We start from the raw sequence: 27,025 nt of genomic DNA, 5'->3' as shown, positions 1-27,025 counted from the left end.
CATGGGGGATTTGTATTTATTGAAAATTCACCAAATGCAATATTTACAATGCTCTGCTTGTCTTGTGAAACGATTTGTTAAATAAAAAGATAACATTAAAAAAGGTCCACAATAAAAACGGTCTACAAAATATACCAGACTCAAAGTAAACTGTTATGTCTGATAGCGCTGTCCAATCCTCTTTAGTGCCATCCAGTACTCTTACTTCATTCTTCAAATGAGATCAGCAACTGTTCAAAGAAAGAATGCAAAGTTACAATAACTATTCTACAAAACTAGTGAGACATTAGGATGCATGCTGTGCTAAAAAGGTGAGCAGTGAGCACCATACACCCCCCCTCCCCCCGCTCTTATGTCACTATAGGGCAGGGGTAGGCAACCTCGGCACTCCAGCTGTGGAGAAACTACAAATCCCGCCATGCCTGTGATTGTCAGGGTCTTGCAATGTCTCATGGAACTTTTAGTTTCACCACAGCTGGAGAGCCAAGGTTGCCTACCCCTGCTATAGGGCACAGTAGTGATGTAGAAGCCAGCAGGAAGTAACACAGTACAGTGCACAGTGGGGCGTGTAGGAAACCCGGGGGGTGTGTGAGTAATAATAATAATAATAATAATAATAATAATAATAATAATAAGCTTGAAGTAATGAGCGTGAAAAAAAAAAAAAAGTAATGTTAGAGGCTTAAATATTAAGATACTGTATGTACATACCATTCATGGGCATTTCATCAATCTGAGTAGAGTAGTACTGTTCAATATCTCTCAGGATACGAATATCATCATTCTTTACAAAGTTAATGGCCACACCTTTTCTACCATAACGTCCTGAACGACCAATCCTGTATGAAAATTAGAAAAAAAAAAAAAAAAAAAAAAGACAACCTGTTCAAACCTGTTCAATGTTAGATCAAGTCAAATGATATGCAATTTCACAAGAACCCACCTGTGGATATACAATTCTCTGTTATTGGGGAGGTCATAATTAATTATGAGGGAAACCTGTGGCACATCCAGTCCTCTGGCCCACACATCAGTGGAAATAAGAACTCGACTGAAAAAAAAAAAAAAAAAAAAAGTCAGTCTTCCTAAGAATACATCATCTCAATAAAGCAAAGTTACTTGAATGGAGGCAAATTACTACTTTAATAAAAAAACGTACAGCTTATGAGGAATTGCATGCACATTTAGTTGCAAAACATCAGAAATCTGTGCAGAGAGCAATCACCGAACTCTCTATGCTCCACTGAATAGAGCACTTTGTGAGGCTTTACTGGCTATGCACCCCAGCCCGGGGGGCGTTGGAGCCGAGTCTGGCATTCGTGTCTATGGATGCAAATGCTGGACTCAGGAGCGCGCTCGCAAGGTAGCCCCCCTCAGGAGAGCGCTTCTCCTAGGGGGTTATCTGATGCGGGTAGGAGCCTCCGGGGGTTCCCAGAAGAGGATGTTCAGGGCCACTCTGCAAAACGAGCTGCACAGTGGAGGCAAGTATGATTTTTTTTTTTTTAAAACAAACATAACAAGCCTTTACAATCACTTTAAGGAAGGCAGTCCATAGTGTACCCAACACAGCAGTGCATAATGGAGAGCAAATAGCACGGTGGCTAAGTGGTTAACATATTCACCTAGCAACACTAGGGTCATCAGTTTGAATCCCAACCACAGCACAACCTGCCTGCATGGGTTTCTTCCCACACTCCAAAGACACGGCGGTAGGTTAACTGGATCCTGTCTGAATTGGTCCTAGCATGTGCATGTATGAATGAGAGTTAGGGGACCTTAGATTGTAAGCTACTTTAGATCAGGGACGTACGTAAATGTACAATATATGTAAAGCGCTGCGTAACATTGACAGCGCTATATAAGTAACTGAAATAAATATTTCATTATAAAATGAAACTTTAAAGGACCCGGTCACATCTAGCGATTTGAGATTGCGGGCGAAAAATCGCCAAGATTCCAAATTGCACTGCAATGCTGGCAAAACAGAGTACATGTTTATGTACCATTCATTTTTAATTGCATCAAAACACAGTGCGGTTTTGCCGCGTGGCAATCACGGCAAACCGTATCGCGTGAAGCTGGTTGCCCAAAAAAAGCTCCTGCTCCTTTTTGGGGACAAGCTTCATTTGATGCCATATGCCAAGCAATAAACCACAGTGAAACCGCACATTTTTGTGCCTTTAAAAACGAATGTCACAAACATGCATGTTGCCAGCATTCCACCCACAATCCCAAATCGCTAGATGTGAATCAACAAGCATTAGACAACCAATATGCCAGTGAATGCACTATAGCTCTCACATCAGCCATAATTCCTGCACAGTCACAAAAGCAGAGGTTTCACATTCATACCTGCTGCAGCTGGAAGTTCCATTAGAAGAAAGAGGGCAGGCGGGCATGATTAACGTAATGTCATCGCTGCAGGAGGTAAGTCTTTGCCAATATTGGGAGGAGGGCTGGCATCTTGCCATTAGACAAGCCTTTCTGAAACATCATAGAGGTATGGTGGGGGTGGGCCACAGGGTCAGAAGAGGCTTGAGGTAGGTGGGCTATGGGGGCACACCAGGGTTTGTAAATAAATCAATGGAGGATCCTCTGATCCTTCCATGGGCAAGGCCGAGCCCATTCGCAAGCCATACATTGATCTTCCTGGTGCCACTAAAAATTCCTTGGCATGCCCACCATGGTACCTGTGCTTTAGGTTGACTATCCCTGCCTTACATCATGCATTAAATTGGCCATGTGCTACAATGTCTTAACAGTAGGAAAAAAATAAAAAGATGACTGGATTCTGAACATGTTGAGGGGATTGTTAAATACTGTAATACAAACCTTGCACCCGATCTGAATTCTTTCATAATGGACTCTCGCTCTTTCTGTGGCATGTCACCATGCATTGAAGACACTGTAAAGTTGGCTTCTCTCATTTTCTCTGTCAACCAATCCACCTAAATACAAAGATCATAAAAAAAGGTCAAAAGTCTATCCTAAAACAACTGCTTTACGGTCTACAATTTTGACCCTGTTGGTGGAAAAAAGTCAACTAAAAAGCTTCAGTAAAAGGAAGAGGGGTTTTATGCACATGCTTTGCCCAATTTATATGTTCATCATTCTACTGCACCATAAAGCCATCTGAATAATCTATTTCTTGAAAGTGTGTCAGATTCCTACATGTCCCACTGTGCACTGTAATTCCTCCTGCTGGCCTCTACATCACTACTATGCCCTAAAGCAGGGGTAGGCAACCTCAGCTCTCCAGCTGTTTTGAAACTACAAGTCCCATGGGACATGGTAAGACCCGGACAATCTCAGGCATGACTCCTAGAGGCAGAGGCATGATGGGATTTGTAGTTTCCTCACAGCTGGAGGGCCGAGTCTGCCTACCCCCGTCCTATAGTGACATAAGAGCAGGTGGGAGGAATCACGTGGCACAGCGGAAGACACAGGCATTTGGCATTCCTGGAAGCATGAAGACTGTGAAGATTTCTCAGGCTGCTTTGTGGTGCAGCAAAGAAGATTCTATGAGCAGATGCCAAACCAGGTACATCAAAAACTTACTTTACAGCGCTTTGGTTTGATATTTTCCAGTGACAGGGTCACTTTAGTAGTGGACGCATAAAGGGGCAAAAGTAATACAACTCATAAAAGAGAAGACAAAGTAGCACATGGATGTAATACAAAAGAGAGTTCACATGGGCTCTGTTTGCTTGCTAGCATTTTTTTTTTTTGCAGCATTAAAAATGAAAGACAAAAACCCACAAACCTTTCTTTTTGTATTGCAGAAGATCACAGCCTGTGTGATTGTAAGCGTATCATACAAATCACACAAAGTGTCAAACTTCCATTCTTCTCTCTCCACTGCTACAAAAAACTGCTTTATTCCTTCCAATGTCAACTCATCACTGAAAAACAAAAATATGAAATCGATCATATATAAAATAAAGGAGGTTTAACCCTTTACCTGCCACAGTCGTTTTTGCATTTTTTTTCCCACACAGGTCAAAAAAATCATTTTGGTATTATAGACTTAAAGTGGTTCTAAAAGGCAGAATTCTCTGCATTTAGGTAAAAAGACCAACATGTCAAGTTTTAAAATTATGCACACCCGCACAAAAATGACAAACGTCAGTACTCAATATTAAAGCAACACTTTAAACACTCAAACATTGACTATTTGTAATCCTCATGCTGCTAACATTAGTAAATAGATAGGAAAGTATATCAGGTTTACTGGTCTTAAACTTTTTTTTACATATCTTCAGTTACTTCCTGGTTTCTGGCCTAGGCAAAATGTCATACATCCCAGGAGTCGTCAGGAAGGGATTTTCTTAGCCAAGCACACCCTCCTGCCTGAGCTAAGGGCAGATGAATTCCAGGAAGTAAATGTTACATGAATCATCTTCCTCTTCTCAAGATGGCCACTGCCTGAAATGCTAGAGGGGTGTTTTGCAAAGTGATTTCTCAGCAAAATAAAGCATGGAGACATGGATGGACGAGTCTCAGGGATGCACCGAAATATCAGCTACCGAAAATGGCGTTTTCGGCACTTTGCCGAAAGATAAATTGCGCGGGTAATGGCGCTGAAAATGGGGCGGGGCCCCGTCCCTGGTGCCGCCCATTACGGGGGTGTCCTTCTGGCACGACATGCCGCAGTCCTCTCCTCGCCGAGATCTCCGCGTGTCACGGAGCTTAACTAAATAGACCGCAGTAACAATGTCCCGCTTCCTGTCACAGACGGCACACTGATCTAATGGTGGGACAATGAATCAGTGTGATGCGATTACAGGAGGCGGGACATAGTTACTGCGACCCGGGCAATTCAAATGCAGCTCCGTGACACACGGAGATCGCCGCACTGATTTGGGAACTGGCAAGCTGCATGACGGGCACTGGTGAGGCTGTAGCCATCTCCTGCACCATGTCCCCAGTCTCTGGCCATCTCCTGCACCATGTCCCCAGTCTCTGGCCATCTCCTGCACCATGTCCCCAGTCTCTGGCCATCTCCTGCACCATGTCCCCAGTCTCTGGCCATCTCCTGCACCATGTCCCCAGTCTCTGGCCATCTCCTGCACCATGTCCCCAGTCTCTGGCCATCTCCTGCACCATGTCCCCAGTCTCTGGCCATCTCCTGCACCATGTCCCCAGTCTCTGGCCATCTCCTGCACCATGTCCCCAGTCTCTGGCCATCTCCTGCACCATGTCCCCAGTCTCTGGCCATCTCCTGCACCATGTCCCCAGTCTCTGGCCATCTCCTGCACCATGTCCCCAGTCTCTGGCCATCTCCTGCACCATGTCCCCAGTCTCTGGCCATCTCCTGCACCATGTCCCCAGTCTCTGGCCATCTCCTGCACCATGTCCCCAGTCTCTGGCCATCTCCTGCACCATGTCCCCAGTCTCTGGCCATCTCCTGCACCATGTCCCCAGTCTCTGGCCATCTCCTGCACCATGTCCCCAGTCTCTGGCCATCTCCTGCACCATGTTCCCAGTCTCTGGCCATCTCCTGCATCATGTTCCCAGTCTCTGGCCATCTCCTGCATCATATCTGCTAGAGGTGCACCGCATTGAAATTTTGCTAATACTATTAGCAATGTGTTATATAAAAATGTATACTTTTTGATTAACCCTTTCATGACTAAGCCTATTTTTGAAATTTGGTGTTTACAAGTTAAAATCCGTATTTTTTGCTAGAAAATGACTTAGAACCCCCAAACATTATATATATTTTTTTAGCAGAGAATCTAGAGAATAAAATGGCGATTGTTGCAATATTTTTTATCACACGGTATTTGTGCAGCGGTGTTTTAAACGTAAATTTTTGGAAAAGTGACACTTTCATGTATTTTAAAAAATCCAAACAGTAAAGTTACCCCAATTTTTTTGTATAATGTGAAAGATGATGTTACGCCGAGTAAATAGATACCAAACATGTCACCCTTTATAATTGCACGCACTCGTGGAATGGCGACGAACTACGGTACCTTTGAATTTCCATAGGCGACGATTTAAAAATTTTTTACGGTTACCAGGTTTGAGCTACAGGGGAGGTCTAGGGCTAGAATTATTGCTCTCGCTCTGACGATCGCGGCGATACCTCACATGTGTGGTTTGAACACCGTTTACATATGCGGGCGCAACTTCCGTATGCGTTTTCTTTGCTGCGCGAGCTCGCGGGGACAGGGGCACGTTAAAAAAATTTTTTTTTTTTTTATTTAATTTATTTTTGTACTTTATAAATTGTGTTTAAAATTTTTTTTTTTTTACTTTTATTGCTGTCACAAGCAATGTAAACATCCCTTGTGACAGTAATATGTGGTGACAGGTACTCTTTATGGAGGGATGGGGGGTCTAAAAGACCCCCCATCCCTCCTTTACACTTCAAAGTATTCAGATCGCCGAAAACGGCGATTCTGAATACTGTGTACTTTTTTAAATTCGGCGCCATTGGCAGCCGAGTAAACGGGAAGTGACGTCATGACGTCGCTTCCGCATTTACAAGAAGAAGGCTGGAACGAAGCCGCTCGCAGCTTCGTTCCAGTCCGCCCCCAGCCGCCGAAGGCAGCGGAACGGACACCGGGCCTCCCGATCGCACGGGAGGCCCGGTAACAGCGGCGGAAGGCGGCGGGAGGGGGGGTTGTCCCCTCCCGCTCCTCCGGTATAACAACCGAGTGGCTTTTAGCCGCATCGGTTGTTATATTCGGGTAGCCGATCGCCCGCTGAAAACAACGGTACCGGGATGATGCCTGCAGCTGCGGGCATCATCCCGGTATAACCCCGGAAAGCCGAGTACGCATATATGCGTTCGGTCGGCGGGAAGGGGTTAAAATATTTTTTTTTTAAACGGTCATTTTCGGGATCGGTTTTCGGCCTAGTGTATTTTTCATTTTCGGCACCAAAAAACCCATTCGGTGCACCCCTAACGAGTTTGTTTTCAATATTAAAGATGAAGCTTCGCTTGTCTGTCTCACCCCCCCCCCCCCTCCCACATTTGGCACCTTTTGAGGGGGGAGCTCCTACTTGGTTTGGATAGGTACCCGCTCCCACTTCCGGCTCCCCCCTCCTTCCCCAGCAGCCGGCCCATTCAATGAGCAGAACGCTTTGCGCATGTGCAGTAGGAAATTGGTTAAGAAGCTGCAAGGCTTCACTGCCGGTTTTCCTTAGACAAGATGGCGGTGCCAGCACCCAAAAGCCAATTGAAAAATTGGCTCAGGTGAGGACACAGCTGGATCCCTGGACAGCTAAGTGCCGGAATTATAAAAGTCGGCACCTACAGTCTTTGTTTTTTTTGGGGGGAGCCTGGTGCTCCTCTTTAAATAGTGTTTTTGGTTTGTGGTGCTCAGATGCAGTGTAGTTACATTTTAAAAACCTTTACATGCCATTACACAAGTGTTAACTTGACAATGGACCTAAAATTATTTCTCTCATTCATATGTAGCGTAAGCAAAATTTTCATACATAGCCACCCCTGGTGTTTACGTTTGTATGTGTGTACACGTGGGGAGCAGAGCAGGCTCAAAATTAGTTTTTTCCCCAGGTGCTTAGGTGTAAATGACTTTTTCCATTCAACTTTGTTTATATCACATAGGGGACAAAAGCAAAAAAGGTGAGGGTTGATCTGGGCTGTTCTATGCAAAACCACTGCACAGAGCAGGCAACCATAACATGTTAGCAAAAAAAAAAATAAATAAATAATTTAACATGTACAACTCAGTTTACATGCTGGAGAACACAGAGCAGGCAGGCAAGTTGTTTACTGTAGAAGAGACATTACATGTCTTTTGCAATAAACAGCCTGCTGCTCCATGTTTGTGGAGGTGGAACATTAGAGTTCTGCTTGAAGCACCTTTCTTTAAACCCACATAACTCTTCAGCTACAGCCTGGGACAATGTAAAATAAAAAACAACTAAAGGAACAAAAGCTAGGTGTCTGTATAGCAAATAGTATTTACCGTTTCACCAGAATACGTATGGGATCAGTCATGAATTTATTGGTCATTTCCAGGATCTCATGTGGCAATGTAGCGCTGATCAGGCAAACCTGGGTGGCAGGAGGCAGGTATCTATATACATCATAAATCTGTTCCTTGAACCCTGGAAGACAACCACATCTGTAAGTTAATGAAATAAAAAAAAAAAAAAAAAAAAAAAAAAAAAAAGCCAAAATACAAAGATCAAGGTTGAGAAAAGGCAAAGAGTTAAAGCGTTACAAAACATGCATTGCAATCCAGCTTATGAAAAACAGGTTTTAAAAATCTTCACACAGAAGTATGTACAAGTTCAGTTTAGCCAAACTTGGCGTTTAACAAAAATAGGCTGCGCTTTTGAAACATTTCAATATGAAGCTTTGAGATACAAGTTTTGCAAACAGTCTCACAATGTGAGAAATCAGGTAATGCCAAATATACACAGTTTTGTGTTGCTTAGTTACAAACAAGAACAATTGATCTCACTAATCAACATTGCAAGTCAGGACTGCGTTGTCTCTTCTGATCCTTCCGAGCTCCTCGTCATACGCCGCGGCACCATCAGTCCTACTTTTTGTCTTTACTTTGGGGATCATACACCGAATCTCGCTCTTCATATTCTACAACTCAACTTCAAATCAGCCAATATTACAAACAACTTTGATTTCTACATTGGTCTGTCAATTGGGTAGTCTCATTATTCTTTTAAGAAATAGCAATTAAAAAATGTATTACAAGGGGCGCATGATCTATTTACCCAGACAACTTGTTAGATCATGGCAAACCACACCCAATAACACATGATGTAAAATTACAAAAAAAAAAAACATAAGTTAGTTAGGCGTTTGATAGAACTTATATCTTGTTTAAGCTTAAAAATTTTACCTTTATTAAGCATTTCATCAGCTTCATCCAAAACCAGCATTTTAATGGCACGTGTTCTTAAACTTCTGCGGCGAATCATATCTGTGCATAGCAACAATAAAGATTAACATACTAGCTATGTAAAAGACAGATGTTTAACCACTTCAATACCAGGCACTTAGACACCTTCCCGCCCAGGCCAATTTTCAGCTTTCAGCGCTGTCGCAATTTGAATGACAATTGCGCGGTCATGCAACACTGTACCCAAACAATTTTTTTATCATTTTGTTCCCACAAATAGAGCTTTCTTTTGGTGGTATTTGATCACCTCTGCGGTTTTTATTTTTTGCGCAACAAATAAAAAAAGATCGAAAATTTTGAAAAAAAAACAAACAAGTTTTTCTTTGTTTCTGTTAAAAATGTTTGTAAATAAGTACGTTTTCTTCTTCAATGACAGGCACTGATATGGCGGCACTGACAGGCACTGATATGGAGGCACTGATACGGCAGCACTGATACAGCGGCACTGACGAGGTGGCACCGACGGGCACTGATACGTGGCACTGGTATGCGGCACCGATGGGCACTCATGGGTGGCACTGATTGGTACCTATGGGTGGCACTGACAGGTGGCATTGTGGGGCATAACTGAAATATAATGGTGCCAATCAGTGCCCATTTGTGGGCAATGATTGGCACATGTGGATGGCTATGGGGTACATACCTGGCCATCCACATGTAGTCCCCTTCCCTGGTGGGCCAGTGTGGTCATCTGAGGGGGGGCTGCGCTGATAAACAATCAGTGCAGACCCCCCCCATCAGGAGAGCCGCCGATCGGCTCTCCTCTACTCACGTCTGTCAGACGCGAGTGAGGAAAAGCTGATCAACGGCTCTTCCTATTGACATCGTGATCAGTCATGATTGGACACGGTTGATCACGTGGTAAAGAGCCTCTGCCGGAGGCTCTTTACCAAGATCGGTGGAGCGGTGTGTCAGACTGACACACCGCTCCAGCGATCGCCACGATGCGCACCCCTGTGGGGGCGCGGCGGCATGTTATCCTGCTGGACGTCATATGATGCCCAGTCAGTATAACGGAACCACCGCCCGGCCGGCAATCTGCTATAGGCCGGGTGGGAAATGGTTAAGAAGATGAGGTAAATCTATTTTATTATAATCCTTACCAAAAACACGTCCAGGTGTTCCAGCAACAACATGCTGCCCATAATCCAGTTTTCGGATATCTTCACCAACATTGGTTCCTCCAATACAAGCATGACATTGTACATTCATATAATCTCCCAAAGCAAGAAGCACCTGTAAAAAGCAAACAATTTAACAGCGAAGTGAATATAAAGCCCCAATGATGGTGCATAAAAATGTAATGTGCAGAAAACTTTTTTCTGCACATTACAGAAAATTTTTTTTCTGAAGTGTGGATTACTTTGCAGGCAGCCACCTCCAGATCCTCTGCAGAGAGAAATAGAACCCTCAGACCCCTTTCACACTGAGGCGCTTTTCAGGCGTTTTATTGCTAGAAATAGCACCTGTAAACCATCTCCAATTCATTTCAGCGTGACTTTTCTCACAGGGGCGGTGCTCTTGCGGGACACTCAGAAAAGTACTGCAAGCAGCATCTTTGGGGCAGTTTGTATACAGCGCTCTCAAAACACCCTGCCCATTGAAATGATTGCCCAGCGCTTCTAAAGCGCCTGAAAAGCATTTTGGAAGCGCCGCAACACTGGCTCTTTTAACCCTTTCTTTGTCCGCTAGCGGAGGTTAAAAGCGACCCGCTAGCGGCCGGAAAGCACCGCTAAATGAGCCACGTTTTACCACCAACACTCAAGTGTGAAAGGGATCTTAAAAAGCCAGTTTAATAACCCTCCAGCTTTCTGGTCACTAGGCCTGGCCACACCCCTTTCCATTACTATTTGTTAATGAAGCTACCAGGGTCAGAGCTTGCATCTTTTAGAGGTGCAATTATGCTACACAAGACTTTGACGAACCCACCGGAAAGGCCCATCATCAGTGGTATAGATTCCATTACGTCACGTGTGGGAAAATATATTGATCATGATCTACAGCCACTGGTGATGGGCACTCCCTCTTACCTCAAGGACACTATACATGTCCTTAACCTGTTAAACGACATTGAATGGAAGACCACTTATATGTTGGTTACCGCCAATGTCGCGTCGCTCTATACTGCGAGATCACACAGGTTGGGTCATGAGGCTGTGCAACATTTTCTCTATCGGGACTCCAATATCTCCACCACACAATGCAATTGCGTGATGGAGCTATTGGATTTCTCGATGGAGAACAACCATTTTTGGCACAATGGTGTGCACTATTTACAAACAAAGGTAGTGGCCATGGGAGCCAAATTTGCTCCCAGTATGGCCAACCTCTTTATTGTGAAGTGGGAGGAGGACGTGGTTCTACATGACAGGCCATCACAGATTGTCATGTGGAAAAGATTTATAGATGATGTCCTGTGTATATGGGATGGTGATTCTGAATCTGTGATTGCCTTTCTATCCTTTTTGAATAATAATGATAGGGGCATTATACTTAGTCATGAAGTCAGACCGTCCAAGATCCATTTTTTGGATTTGGTAATAACGATTGAGGATGGTAGAATTAGAACATCTACTTTCTTTAAAATCGACTGACAGGAACAGCTATATCCCGCTGGATTCTTGCCATCATCGTTCCTGGCTGTCGGCTGTCCCTAAAGGCCAATTCTTGCGCCTAAGGCGGCATTGTTCCGATGTGGATAAATTTCATAGAGAGGCCTTAATCTTAAAATCTAGATTTTTGAGTAAGGGCTACGATAATGCAACCTTGGATTCTTTGATTACTGAGGTGGGGAGTAGGGATCGTAAAGATCTTTTGGGTGATAAACCCCATCAGGTTGAAAATAGAGAGGATTTTGGCCTAGCCTCTCTCACTACTTATCCTAGCCAGCATTGGGCTATAAGGAGAATAATTAAGAGGCATTGGCCAGTAATTAAAAATGATCGCATCCTCGGACCTCTGTTGTCTGATAATCCTCGTGTACTATTTAGGGGGGCTACTAATTTTAGACATCTATTAGCACCCAATGTTCCGGACCCACCCACACGTCCGACTTTTTTGGGGGACTTGAAAGGTTTCTTTCCTTGTAAGAAGTGTACAGTCTGTAAGGTAAATGCATTACAGGATAGGAGATTTACCAAATTTACATCGCAGGGCACTGGCGTCACATATTCCATCAAATCGTTTATAACGTGCACTACTAAAGTGCATTGTGTACCTATTGAGGTGCCCATGCGGATTGGAATATGTGGGTCGTACAGTCCGGATGTTACACGTCAGGCTAGGGGAACACATCACAAACATAAAGAAAGGCTCTGATAAACAATGTCTCTAGGCATTATGATCTCAAACATAATAGGGACCTTAAAGCGGTAGTAAACCCGCTGACTTTTTTTTTTTCCTTTCCCTACACCTGTAAGGGAAAAGGCATAATGAGCTAGTATGCCCCGCATACTAGCTCATTATGATATACTTACCTTAGAACGAGGTGCCATTATCTCACCCGGTCCACGCCGAGGGAGCTGACATTTCCCCTCGGCGTGTCTTTCGGGTATCGCATCTCCGGCGCGGTGAGTGGCCGGAGCCACAATGTCGTCACTCCGAGCGGGGGACTTCTTTCCGGCAAGGTCCGGCATCTGCCGGGCTTATAGCCGAGAATCCCCTGTGCGCATGCGCCGCTGCAGTCAGCGTCTCATTGCAGGGGAAATATCTCCTAAACCGTACAGGTTTAGGATACTTTTTTTTTTTTACCTACAGGTAAGCCTTATTTATAGGCTTACCTGTAGGTAAAAGTTTAAAATATAGGTATACAACCGCTTTAAAAGGTACCATTTTCATAGCCTTGGAAAAGTATGTTCCCCACTGGCATAGTAGTAATGGCAGAAGAACCATATCAAGATCCAAAACCAATTGGATTCACAGGCTAAGATCGCATGTCCCCAATAGCTTAAATGTGGAGTGGGACATCAACTGTTTTTTAAATAACTGTTGATGTTCCCTCTAGCCATTTTTTTTTAATTTGTGGCTTAATAGCGTTATTTTTGTGATAAGGTTTTATGTTACATAATAATACAATACACTGTTCATTCTAAAGAGCTTTTGGTGATATACAAGATTGTTTTTTGTTAAACTAAGAAAATTGCGTTGAAAGAGTGCGGTTTTAAACAATTACGTTTTTTTAAAGGAAACTTCCCATATTTATGGAACGTATTTGACCTTTTTTTTTTTTTTTAAAATAAACTACCGAAGAAGTTTTACACCATTGGAGTCTCCTTTTTTCTCCCTTCTTATGCCGGACCTATGGAAATGTTTGCAATATAGGGATGGTCTCCTGGGAACGTGCCGTCTAGGTGCTTTTCACTCATGCTGACCGGCTATCTTGGAGGGAAGCTTAAGAGATCTTAACAGTGTTCCTGTATTTCCTGATTGATCTACTAAGCCTGTTTTGACCCCCCCTGAATAAGGGCGATCGCAGGCTTTCTGGTAAGCCTCCACTTTTTACTCTCAGGTGACGGGCAGCACTGGTGGAAAAAAGTTTGAATCCAGAATCGCTCATTGGATATTTTTCATATGGATATCTTCACTCACGAACTATAATTTTTTGCCCTAATGGACGTTCAATTATCACTTGCACTTTATTAGCATAATTGCACTTATCGTTATCATTGTATTGGATTAGCACTACTGCACTTATTGCTATTATACACTATTTCATTATTTGTGGCACCCATCTAGCGCTGCAGTGTTTTTTTTTTTTTGTTTTTTTTTTTTTTTTTTAAAGGGGAGCACCTAGCGGCAGCTGCTATTCAAAGCAAGAACAAGATTCCCCACAGGTTAATTTTAAGCATTTTTGTATAAAACAAATAAAAAAACCTGTTCCCCCTACCTTCTGAATCTGTCCTGCCAATTCTCTGGTTGGTGCCAAAATTAAAGCCTGTGTTTCACGAACCTACAAGGAAAAAAGTAAAAATGTACTTTCAACTGGTGAAAAAAAATGCATTTTAAAACTTGTGTTAAGCTTTTCAAGCCTTTAGTACATTAACCAGAGTCTAAGGCATATGAATAAACTATCATTCCTTCTTGCAGTGAGGTAAAAAGCATTTTCACCAGCTGTGACATTGCAAAAAGGGAGTGGATTTGGTGCAAGTATCACAGTTGAACTATGTAACGATTTGAAACATGTAGGAAATATCACAATGTTTCATATGTGGCAAGTAAATTTCCTCCATAGCAAGCCTGGCCAGTCATAGTGGAAGAGAATCACAGAATATTACCCTGAATCTCCACCATCTTCATCAATGCACCACCCCTTGTGTGAAGTACCAGGGCAGCAGCGGCGGCCGCTCCATAAGCCCCCCCCCATCCATGCATGGATTCCAATGGAAGGGGTGTTTTGTTTTTTTTTGAAGCAGGTGACTAGAGCCAGAGGCTCTAATAGGATTCAAAAGCATGGGCTCAGGGCGCATAACACTGCCACAAAGCAGCAGGGGGTGGCGGGTCATCTGGGCCGTTTGTCTCCCGCAGGGCAGAATTCATTTATGTGACATGACAGTCCCCATACAGGCCAACTTGTGAGAAGAGGTGTTTATAAAATGCATTGCATGATGGCACTATGGAGATACATATAACTGCATACAAGAGTAGACCCATTATTCAGATATTATATTCCTATACCCACTGTGCATCTGTATCAGTCCCTGTATTACATGTAGAGAACCCACAAATTGGGGGGGGAGGTAACTTTGTAATGCAAAAAAAAAAATTTACATTTTTATTGAAATGTTAAAATGATAACAGCAGGAATACAATAAATGACAGTGGTTCAAACACAGTTTAGTGCCAGTAAGATTAACGCACAACTGAAGATAAGTAATCCCGGATGCATAAAGGCCCAGAGCCCGACCCGTTTAGACTAATTAAGTCTTCCTGAGGTTTAAAAAAAAAACTCCTCTGAAAAACGGACGCAGTGACAAAAGTGTCTCAGTATACACCAATTTCATGTACCGGTCTAGAACTTGGTGCATGCTGCACCACTTTTAGAAAGCACGCAAGATACTTTTGCAAAATATGTCTGTGCCAGTTTCTCTCTGTACGCGAAAAGAGAGTTGATCTTAATTAGCTCCACTTTCGTAAAATACGAACTGTCATTTTTGTTTTGAATTTGATGCATAATGTAAATGTGGCACATTTTAGAACTACCTGAATGTGGTGCACAATCACTATCAGAACCAAAAGTGTTGCAGATGCTTCATAAATTTTTTGCAATACATTAGGAGAGATTAGCTGCAGAAAAGTGGCGCAGTAGCTTTGTTTAACCCCTTGATAGCCCCCTAGTGTTTACCCCTTCCCTGCCAGTGCCATTTGTACAGTGATGAGTGCATTTTTTAGCACCGATCACTGTATTGGTGTCACTGGTCACCAAAAAGTGTCACTTAGGGTTAGATTTGTCCGCCGCAATGTCACAGTGCCGCTAAAAATCGCTGATCCCTGCCATACTAGTTAAAAAAAAAAAAAAAAGTCCCTAAATCTTTCCCCTATTTTGAAGACGCTATAAGCTTTTGCACAAATCAATATATGCTTATTGCGAATTTTTTTTTAACAACAATATGTAGCAGAACACATAATGGCCTAAACTGATGAATAAATTTGTTTGTTTTTTTTGGATATGCATTATAGAAAGTAAATTTTTTTTTTTTTCAAAACTGTCACTCTTTTTTAGTTTATAGTGCAAAAAATAAAAACCACAGAGGTGATCAAATACCACAAAAAGAAAGCTCTATTTGTGGGGAAAAAAAAAAAAGGCCTGGTCATTAAAGGGGTAAATCCTTCCGGGGCTGAAGTGGTTAAAGGACACATGCATACGGCCAGAGAACGACATACTGTCAATTAACCCCTAAATGTGGACACTTTGCTTTGGATAATATATGCATAATACAAAACATGCTAGAAAAAAAAAAAGGTGTAATCTAATGAAACCAAAAAGTAGCAAGGTAGAACTACCTGAATATCTAAACACTGAAGAACAGATACACAAAATGTTGCCGTTTTGCCTGTACCAGACTGTGACCTGAAAGACAAAATGCATACATTTAATCAAAAGAAACAGAAGTCAAAGTAAAATAAAAATATGCAATATTCATTATTTAGAAACCAAAGAGAAAACTCGCGATAGTGAAGAGCACATAAAGAGATCCAGGAGCTAATTTGCAGAATGCTGGAGGCTGCCAGTATCAGACAGACAAAGTGATTGTAAAGGCAGAAGGTTTTTTTTTTTAAATCTTAATGCATTCTATGCATTAAGATAAAAAGCCTTGTGTGTGCAGTAGCCCCCCTAATACTTACCTGATCCCAGTCTCTGTCCAGCGAAGTCCACGAGTGTCTTAGCAGTCCGTGACTTTCACCCCTGATTGGCTGAGACACAGCAGCGGCGCCACTGGCTAACTGACTTTGACAGCAGCAGGAGCCAATCGGGAGGGGTCCGAAGGGCCGAACCGTAGTTCCATGTCCGATTGGACACAGGAAGCTGTGACTCTGCTCGGGTGCCCCCATAGTAGAGGCCGGCCGATATTTGTTGTTTTTTACTTAATCGGCATCAGCCAATTGTGCTGATAAAAAAGGCCGATATAACTTCAGTGTGACTTGCAAATGACTTCTGTTATAGAAGTCAGTGCAAGTTGCCTGAAAACTTCTGTGAAGCACTTCTCTCCTCCTATGGGCAGCCTGCCAAATCTGATAAAAAGAACCTGAAGGATACAATGTTTACATTTATGAATGAACTAAGCGTGTGTAGAAGCTCTCAGTTTAAGACTAAATCTTTTCTGACATTTGTTGCTTACAAGTAAAAATCCTGTATTTCCTGCTAGAAAATCACTTAGAACCCCAAAACATTATATATATTTTTTTTAACAGAGACCCTAGGGAATAAAATAGCGGTTGTTGCAATATTTTATGTCACACGGTATTTGCGCAGCGGTCTTTCAAACGCAATTTTTTTTGAAAAAATACATTAATAAATTTAAAAAAAAAACTAAGCAGTAAAGTTAGCCCATTTTTTTTTCGTCCAAAAGTTTGATTACCTGTTTTTGTATATTTAATATTTAAGATATAGGTTTTTTTTTTTCTAAATTCTACATACAAGTGCACTGATTTGGAGGTTTGTTTTGTTTAATAAATGTTTAAATGTAAAAAATTTTCTGTATCATTTAAGGTTGCTCTCACACTGGAGCGGGCATGCGTTGACGGTAAAACGCTGCTAGTTTTAGCGACGCTTTACCTTCATTTTAGCGGCACTATTCAGCTGCTAGCGGGGCGCTTATAACCCAGCTAGCAACCAAGGAAGGGGTTAAATGTGCCCCTGAAGCGCCGCTGCCGAAACGCTTTGCAGGCGATTCGGCAGCGGTGCGCATTCATTTCAATGGGCAGGGGAGCCGTTTTACAGGAACTTTTTTAGCCCAAAAGCGCCTGAAAAACGCCCCAGTGTGAAAGGGGTCTAACTGTTAGATTTTATGAGACGAAGGAAAAAAAAAAAAAAAAAAAAAAAAAAAAAAAAAAAAAAAAAAAAATCGGCCTAATATATCGGCCCCCCCCCCCCCAAAAAAAAAAAAAAAAAAAAAAAAAAAAAAAATCGGCATCACATATCGGCTATCGGCCACCGAGATTTCTAAATATCGGCATCGGCCAGAGAAAAACCCATATCGGTCGACCTCTACCCCATAGCAAGCTGCTTGCCGTGGGGGCACTCAACAGAAGGGAGGGGCCAGGAGCACAGTAGAGGGACCCGAGAAGAATCCACTGCAATAGAGCAGGCAAGTATAACATTTTTTTTTTCTTTTCTATAAAAATAACAAACACGAGACTTTACAGTCACTTTAAAAAAATTGGATTTTTTTTTTTTAAATCATACATCCTAGGTGGATGCAGCATCAATCTGATGCACATGCTCAGTTGCTCTCCATTTTTAGGCACTACAGAATCTGTAGAGGCCAATTTGCTAACAGCCTTAAAGTGGAATTAAACCCTCTGATCCTGTACAGCCAAGGAAGCTGCTTCCGTTTGATCTGCAGTTGCCATGGTGCTGTACATCTGATCAGTTATGATACCAGCCATTTGATGATTTGACAGTTTGGTTGAGGAACCAAGCAAATGTGAGTTCACAATCCAGGCATTCCAGGAATGTAACTTTTTTTTTTAAAATGTTAAATCGATGGGCTTAGTTCCGCTTTATGACTTACTGCTGTTCAGGGGCTCTGAGCTTCAGCAAGAAGAAACGGGAGCAATGCGGGAGGCAATTTACAGCACATGGTAGCATAATTATTAATGTGGAATGCATGTTCCTTGCTAAAGAACATTGCATACGCTGCATAGCAAAATTCTTCCCATATGTATCACTAGACAAAAGAAAATAGATGAAGTCTGTCACTTACTGTGCTATTACGTCTCTTCCTTTGATAATCTGCTTGATTGCTCTTTGTTGGATAGCTGATGGTTTCTCAAACCCTGAAAAAATTTCAGCCATTAATAGCATTCTAACAATGAACATAGGAAACAAGATTTCAGCAATAAAAATTGTTATTGAACATGTGAAGGATGACATAAGGCTACTCAAAGGGCCAGAGTTTAGGGCTGAAACAACTAATCGATTAATCGACAACTAATAGATTATGAAATTAATCGATTACTATTTTCATAATCGATTAATCGGTCAGTAACATAATAGGGTTAAAAAAGCTAAAATTGGCCCTATATAATACAAAAAGAGCAAATAATCTCTACTGTAAATATTACTAAAATTTTTTTACTCCATTATGTTACTAAATGTCTTAGACCTGGTTCCCACCTATGTGTTTTTTGGTGCTTTTTGCAGAAATGCACTACAGTTCACTTAACGTTCACATCGATGCTTTTTTCAGCTGCTGTGTATTTGGAAAGGGTCAAGGACCTTTCAATGCAAAACGGTGCTTTTTTGGTTCAATATACTTCAAGTATGTGCATGTAATATTACAGTTCTGTTTGAAAATCTGAACAACAGTCTAGAATTTTTTTTTTCTTTAAATAAAAAAATTTGATCTGAGTCCAGATTCAACCTCTAATAGTATATAGAGTATATCTCTTCTGTCTGTTTTTAAACTATACATATTAACTAAATTATACACCACACTTTCTTTTAAGGTTATTAACTGATTAATCGAAACAATAAATCGGCCAACTAATCGATTATGAAAATAATCGTTAGTTGCAGCTCTACCAGTTTACACATTTGTATATAGAATTTGTAATCTCTTCTTATGATTGATGCTAGTCAAGATAGATATACCATCATGTATATCTCATTTAACCACTTAAGCCCCGGACCATTTGGCTGCCCAAAGACTAGAGCACTTTTTGCAATACAGCACTGCATCGCTTTAACTGACAATTGCGCAGTCATGCGACGTGGCTCCCAAACAAAATTCCCGTCCTTTTTTCTCCACAAATAGAGCTTTCTTTTGGTGGTATTTGATCACCTCTGTGGTTTTTATTTTTTGCGCTATAAACAAAAACGCATTATTTTTTACTTTTTGCTATGATATTCCAAAAAAAATATAAAAATAAATTTTTTTTTCCTCAGTTTAGGCCGATACGTATTCTACATTTTTTTTTACCAAAAAATATCACAATAAGCGTTTGGTTTGCGCAAAAAGTTATAGCACCTACAAAATAACAGTGTTATGGCATTTTTATTAATAATTTTTTTTTTTACTAGTAATGGTGGCGATCAGCGATTTTTATCATGACTGCGACATTATGGCAGACAGATCGGACACTTTTGCCGCGATTTTGGGACCATTCACATTTATACAGCGATCAGTGCAATTAAAAATGCATTGATTACTGTGTAAATGTGACTGGCAGTAAAGGGGTTAACCACTAGGGGGCAGTGAAGGGGTTAAGTGTATCCTAGGGAGTGATTCTAACTGTGGGGGGATGGGCTATGTGTGGCACGACACTGATCACTGCTCCCGATTACAGGGAGCGGTGATCAGTGTCTTGTCACTAGGCAGAACAGGGAATTGTTTGTTTACATCAGCATTTCCCCGTTCTTCCTCTCCGTGAGAAGATCACAGGTATCCCCGCGGACATCGGGTCCACGGGACCCGCGATCACGGCGGGCGCGCCCGCAAACCGCTTCTTAAAGGGCAATGTACAGGTACATTAATCTGCCTGTACATGCCCTTCTGCCGACATATATCGGCGTGAGCCAGTCGGCAAGCAGTTAACGTGAAGTGATTTTAGAAGTTATGAATAAACTACTGCAGCGTGAAGTGTGCAAAAGCATGCTTACCGTTTTAAAATCAAAACAATGCCAACTAGGTGAGGTAATAATGCAGCAGTGTGGGCAAATCACATGAATAAGTTACCTAGAAAACCTTTTTCTAGGGGCCCTTCATTGGAATTTGTGTTGATCTGTGCTGGTCAACACAGATGATATGAATATATCACAGAGGAAGCCACTCTAAGGCTTCGCGTACACTAACCAACACTGGCAGCTTCAAAACTTGCGTTTAGGAGCTTTTGCATTTTTTTTTTTTTTTTTACCAAAAGCTCCTAAACTCAACTCCATAAAAGCCTATGCGTCCATGTACACATAGGCTTTTAGCAGAGTTTAGGAGCTGCTGCATTTAGGTGAGGTTAAACCTCCCTCTCCTGAACATGGAAGAATCATCTTCGGGATAAGAATGGTTTGACCGCCAGCCGGAGGAAAATGCAAAACGCAGCAAAAACATTTTCCCGCAGCCACGGTAGAAGTAGGCCAGTGTACATGAAGCCTAAGGACGCCCTGGATAGCAGTAAAAACTGACAGGGGTTTTGGCTGGACTTGCAATTTTAAGATATCACATCAGTCTCACACCTGAATTTCCCTGCAACAGAACATCCTTAACCTCCCTGGCGGTATGATTATTTCGGATTTTAGGTGCTGAAAGCGGTACAATTATTTTGCATGGAAATTTGGCGTTTTATATTGTAGGTCTGTAAATCTTAACAATAACACACTTAAATCTGTCCAAACCAGAGTCTAGTAGATATCCCGGGTATGATAAAGTTTGAAACACAAAAACATAAACTGGGTGTGTGGATCAAAATAGTAAAAGTATATAGATCATGTCTATATACTTTTACTGATATAATTTCTCTTACCATATATCTGCTTTTTATGTTATTAACTGTTTACAGTGCCAGCATATTGATACACTCAATAAGGGTTTTTACCTGATGTTTTCTGGGCTTATGCACCCCCTATTTTGATCCACACACCCATGTGCACTGTTTGTTTGCATATTTTTTGATGTCAGCATTCTCTGTATGCACTGCTTATAAAGCTGAATTCCATCTAAATCTGCTAGTCTGACACTACCCTCTACCCAGACTTATAATGCTACTGTACAAAGGTGTCAGTTTTAAACCTTGTTCACACAGGGCATACTAAACTGTACACCCATGGTAAGCAGTGCTTACCTGCATGGGGATGCACAGGTGTTCCATACATCCCCGTCCTGCAGTCACATTGACGTTAACTGGGACACAGCACCTGCATTCTGACAAACGTGCTGGTGCACAGCCCCAAACAAACCCTGGATGTGCACCCACACAGACAACAGATTTGGAACAGTGTCTGTATCTGTGCAGCCGTTATGTCCCAAATTTACATCACTGAGACTACCTGCAGGGACACAGAACACCTGTGCAGGTAAACACAGCTCCCCACAGGTGCAAGCTTTAGTACATCCCATGTAAACGATGTCTTACTACTTCAGCCAGAATGAAAACACCCTAATTGCTTGTTTACACTGAGGGGGGTGAACTGTGTTTTTACCACCCCTTAACTGCTCCCTATTTAGCTGGAAAGCCAGCGGCTGAGGATGTATACATGTTGTGGCTCCTTGCTTTGCAGCCACAATTCTATCCGTGACGTTTGGCAAGCATTACCATCTGCCAAACTCGACCCATTCAAGTGAATGGGCCTGTACTGTAGTGTGGCATTTAGGGGGCTAAATCGGGAAATGATAAAATGCATCCTCACTGCCTTTTAAATGGTCTCTGAAGAGTGATCCAAACGCAAAGTGCTCTTCAGAAAGCAACACTAGTGTAAACTAGTCCCAAGGCAGGAAGTGTGTTATTGGCTGGATCACCAGGAGTAATAACGGGAGGGAAAAAAAAAAGCCTAAAAACAATAAAATGCATTCGCCACATCTAAAGAGAACTGCGATATATTACATCTTTGTTAAACTGAGTGTAAGAAAAGGCCCTTTAACGCCACTTAGCGCCAAGTTGCTTATAAGTAATAAACCAACTGATCAACAATATTCACATAAGAGGCTTTGCATATCACATTAACCGTTATAGAGGCCCTCAGTTGAAGTCAGAAATGACGAAACGCATCAGCATGACCTCTACGACAACCGGAAGTGACATTTGCGTGTCAGTCAGCGGGAGACAACTAGGAAAAAAGAGCAGCTGTGTAACCCACACTGACGCTCTCCTGTACGGCAGACTGGTGACTATGCTTTAAAGTTACATGCTCAATTGATTTTAACAGCTTGTATGTATTTTGTATGGGGGTCGGGTCGGCTACAATAAATGTGTGAAACACTATGTTGGATTTTTTCTTTCTATGATCCTTTATTATTGGAGTGATTTACATCTTTAACCTGGCCTGCATTGTGGATGACTTTCCCCCCCAAGGCTTGTGATATACTAATCTCTGGTGAGTGTAACCCCATAGGGGAGTGTGCCTCACGTGGTGAAAATCTGGATGTTTGGCGCACGCTTTGACAATTAGGATCACCTGCTATCTTCTGAGCTGAGTGTCGTCTCAGTATTACCTATATGGAGAACCATATATAGTATGGTCAAGATTCTGATGGACTAACACAAGCGCTGCTAGAGCATGGGCCTTATACAGTGATTCAACTGGACTTTCTTATGCTACTGTATTTTATATTACATTTTTGGTTTTGTATCTAAAATAAAAATTCCTGGCCTTCAGTTCTAAGTTTTGGACAGAGTGGAGATGTCTTAACACACCATAGTTTTTATTGCCGTCTATGTCCCAGTTAGAGAGTGTCAACCTCTGTATTCATCCCATTTACCATCATTATTGAAAGTAAAAGTTACTCCCAGAAACGTAATAGAGGGGAAATCATCCAATGGGGACACTAGCTCTGGTGACCTAGGGGTCCCTAAGGGATTCTCTTAACTTGTATTGATTTCCTCTCACTTCCTCTTTGGCTATGGGACAGGAAGTGAAATCTCCCAAGGGGACGAAAAACTGATGGGGTAATAACCCTCCCTTAAGCCCAATACACAAGATAAGATTATCAGACGAACGATAATCATTTTCTTTTTTTGTTGCATGCTAGTCTCCATATCGAATAAGAAGAAGAGGTTAGTAAAGTTCTGAAAATTTTCTTATGACAGAATAAAAATTCAGAAACGATCTAATGAGTTGTATTGTATTTTTGGATGAAAACTGTACTGATTAAAATCATACGATCTGATATCATACGAGAACATTTTTTGTGCTGGTCTCATCGGATAATTGTGCACGGTCTGTCCTGATTGGCTCTCGAAACCTGTGTACTAATGGTCAGATTACCATAGGATCACCTCAAAAGGGGTATTTTACATACAATTTTCTGATCGTGTGTACTGGCCTTTACTTGATCCAAAAGAAAAAAAGTTTTGCCTATAGTTCTACTTTAGCGCTGTAAGATTTTGATCATTCAGCCCAACAGGCTGAACAAGAGAAATCACTCAGTTCCCCCAGTCCAACAGTTGTTAGAATACCCAAACAGTGCCCACACCTGTTACCACTGTACCACTCGTTAGAGCTGGGCGATTTTCTCCAAAAAAAAAAATCTGCAATTTAAAAAAAAAAAAAAAAAACTCAATTCACGATTTGAACTGAATTTTTTTTTTGATGGACACCGCACCGGTCCTGAGGAGCTGCGGGCAGGAGTTTTTAGGGGAGGCCGCGGCTTCGGCCTAGTCCGTGGCGTCCGGCCTCGCGGACTAGGCCAAAGCCGTGGCCTCACCTAAAAACTCCTGCCCGCAGCTCCTCAGGACCGGCACAGTGTCAGTGCCAGTCCTGGAGAAAAAATCTAAAAAGTCGATTTGCTAAAAATTTGAATCGATTTGACCTCTCAACTCGATTCAAGATTCAAATAGATTTCATCCCCAGCCCTACCACTCGTTCAACAATTTTCTGCCCTCCATTGACTTCTGTTAAGCCGGGAGGTGCTTGCATGGTCACCCATGGAATGGATATCAGCTGATTAACAACTTGCCAACCGCCTTCTATATATATACTGCGGCGAGGCAGCTCGGCTGTGCAAACAGACGTACCTGTATGTCGGCCTGTGCATGTCGTTGTGTGGGCACGTACGTGCCCACAGGTCCAGCGAACTTGATGTCCGGCGGTCACCCTCGATACAGAGAGGCAGAACAGGGATCTGCATATGTAAGCAAGGTGGATCCCCGTTCTGACAGGGGACAATACTGAGATCTGCTGTTCCTAATGATCAGAAACAGCGATCTCTGTGTTGTCCTAGTAAGCCCATCCCCCATACAGTTAGAACACACCCAGGGAACACAGTTAACCCCTTCCCTGCCAGTGTTATTTATACATTGATCAGCGCATTTTTTTTTTTAGCACTGATCACTAATAATGTCACTGATGCCAAAAAAGTGTCACTTGGGGTCAGATTTGCCTGCCTCAATCCCGCTAAAAATCGCAGATCGCCGCCATTAACAGTAAAAACAATAAAAAAAAGTCCATAAATATATCCCATAGTTTGTAGACGTGATAACTTTTGCACAAATACATTATATATATATAAATAAATGTTTGGGGGGTTCTCAGTACTTTCCTAGCAAGAAAAAAAAAAAAAAAATGTAACTTGTAAACAAGTGTCAGAAATCAGCTTGCTCCTAAAAATCGAATGATCTGATATAGTATGAGAAAACTTTTCATGTTTGTCCCATCAGATATCAGATGAACTGATGTGATCGGCTCTCGAAAGCTGAGTACTGACAATCAGATTGTTGTGCGATCGCTTCGAAAGCGATATATTTTCTGTATGATTTTCTGATCGGTGTACAGGCCATATGAGGGGAGGATTTTTGCCTCACTTTCTAGCATCCGCCTTCATAAGCAGTGAAATCTCTATAACAAGGGCACAGCAAATATAAACTACGGCAAACTTAACCCTCCTAACCCGATCCAAATCGGAGAAACGTGTTGGGAACCCATAGAGTTTTCTCTATGAATACAGGCAATAGTACAACACAAGTGGGATAACCTCCCTCTCCCTCATAGTCTACTAGTCTACAGACGTGCCGGCCAGGCAATGGAGTCCCCCCGCCCGCCTCTCACCATAGGCATAGATGCCCCGCAGCAGGTCCTCCCGGAGCCCCATGGTATCGAAGGTGGGAGTCACATCCACCTCCTCGCTGGTCTCAAACTCCACTTTCGTCATGTCTTCGTCCCTCATAAGCCTCTTCCGGCTGGACCCGCTGGTCACCCCACCAGCTACAGCGGCGCTCGCCATTCTTCCTCACACAGGCCCGATACCAGCAAGACTGAAACGTGCCGTATACCGACAACGCACCCCAGACCCAATCCTTTTCCCAGCAGCCACCAGCACGTACAGACGGAGAACGTACACGTCAGCGCGTCACGTAACCGCGCTCCCCGAAACAACGCGAGAACGGCGGAGGTCATTAGGCGCCATTTTAGGTCGCTTCTCGGCTTCTGCTGTTGTTATGTGTGGGAAAAGTGCGCAGTTTGGTTGGTTGAAAGGCAGTACATGCATAAACTGTATTTTGTTTCTGCCTGTGGGTTGGGTAGTAAATGGTTAATATTACTGGGGGGTTCAATGAGAAGGGTTCTCCTCGCTTCATGGTTTACAGAGCAGGAAATCACTTGGAGAAGAGGAGACATGTATAGATCATAGCTCCAAACTGTCCCTGATTTCGAGGGACTGTCCCTGATTTGGAGCAATGTCCCTCTGTCCCTTTTTCCTCCTCATTTGTTCCTCATTTTGGTCTAATCTATATAGTTGTATATAAAATGCACTTTTTATTAGGGCTGTTACTGATTAAAATTGTCATGTTCGATTAATCAATTTTTTAAATCGACTAATTGCGATTAATTATAATGCACATACAGATCCAACTTCTTTTAGCTGACATCGTGCGTAGCTCCTCCCCCGTACGCGTTACGTTCAATCAGAACTTCTTCAGCGGGGCTACAGCGTCTCCCTACAGTCTATTTAATTAGCACGTTAGTTGTGCATCAGGGGGACCGATGGAGAGCCAGAGACATCCATCACCTGCTGAGACAGCAAAGTGTCAGCTCTTTGGAAAAAAGTGCCCTCATCATAAATGTTTCTTGATTGCTGGATAACCAATCAATGTCAGTTCATCGTCAAACTGACTTACAACCAGGAAAGCCCTCAGATATGTTGATTTTCATAGCCAAGTCTAGGATTTACATAGATGTTTATCTGAATACTTTGACCAGTGAGATCAATCAAATCGTTAGGATCTGTCTTCCTCAATTTATGATTTCACGGACATTGACATCACCGGACTCCTCCCCCCTTTCCTTCGTTAGCAGACGGAGGCACTTGGGGAAGGGGGGAGGAGTCCGGTGACGTCGATGTCCGTGACATCACCGGATCTCTGACAGAACTCCCTGAAGACCCGGAAGCCGGTGGAGAGATGAGTACCGATCAAAAAAATTTTGATCGATCAAAAAAATTAACGATTCATCAAGGAATGAATCGTTAATTTCCCCAGCCCTACTTCTTATCTTTCAAAAAGTGTTTCCCAGTGCTAAACCTTTCATCCAAATTCTAAATTGTTGCATTTGTAAATTTTAAAAGCCAATATAAAGGAATAGTAGTGGTCGTAAAAACACTTGTACATTTAATTAACCTTTTTTAAAAATGATTATTTCATCTTTAAGGGGCGTGGCAGGGGGTGTGTCCTATGCCCACATACGTTTGCTAGTATGTGTCCCTCATTCTCATCTCAAAATGTTGGGAGGTATGTATATGAACAGTTGTTATCAGGTTGTT

At 42.3% G+C, this 27,025-nt stretch overlaps 1 protein-coding gene across 1 annotated transcript; it reads right to left on the bottom strand.

The window, feature by feature from the left end:
- Positions 1-25,630, bottom strand: EIF4A3 (eukaryotic translation initiation factor 4A3). Its single transcript, XM_073628028.1, has 12 exons — positions 25,318-25,630; positions 18,329-18,401; positions 15,906-15,972; positions 13,792-13,854; positions 10,010-10,142; positions 8,847-8,927; positions 7,947-8,088; positions 3,764-3,902; positions 2,833-2,948; positions 944-1,051; positions 712-839; positions 1-230 (listed from the first exon to the last, which is right to left on the bottom strand). Exons 1-12 carry the CDS (start codon positions 25,490-25,492, stop codon positions 214-216), a joined length of 1,242 nt encoding a protein of 413 aa, XP_073484129.1. The 5' UTR covers positions 25,493-25,630; the 3' UTR covers positions 1-213.
- Between the last annotated feature and the right edge of the window lie 1,395 nt (positions 25,631-27,025).

Source organism: Aquarana catesbeiana, linkage group LG04 (genome assembly GCF_042186555.1).
Source record: "Aquarana catesbeiana isolate 2022-GZ linkage group LG04, ASM4218655v1, whole genome shotgun sequence".
In the NCBI taxonomy this organism is placed as follows: domain Eukaryota; kingdom Metazoa; phylum Chordata; class Amphibia; order Anura; family Ranidae; genus Aquarana; species Aquarana catesbeiana.
This window is presented reverse-complemented; position numbering and strand designations above follow the sequence as displayed.

Coding starts and splice junctions, on each gene's coding strand:
- EIF4A3 (XM_073628028.1), bottom strand. CDS start 25,492: ATGGCGAGCGCCGCTGTAGCTGGTGGGGTGACCAGCGGGTCCAGCCGG. Junction 8,928..10,009: donor AACACCTGGACGTGTTTTTG/GTAAGGATTATA, acceptor TGCTATGCACAG/ATATGATTCGCCGCAGAAGT. Junction 3,903..7,946: donor ATACGTATTCTGGTGAAACG/GTAAATACTATT, acceptor TTTGTTTTTCAG/TGATGAGTTGACATTGGAAG.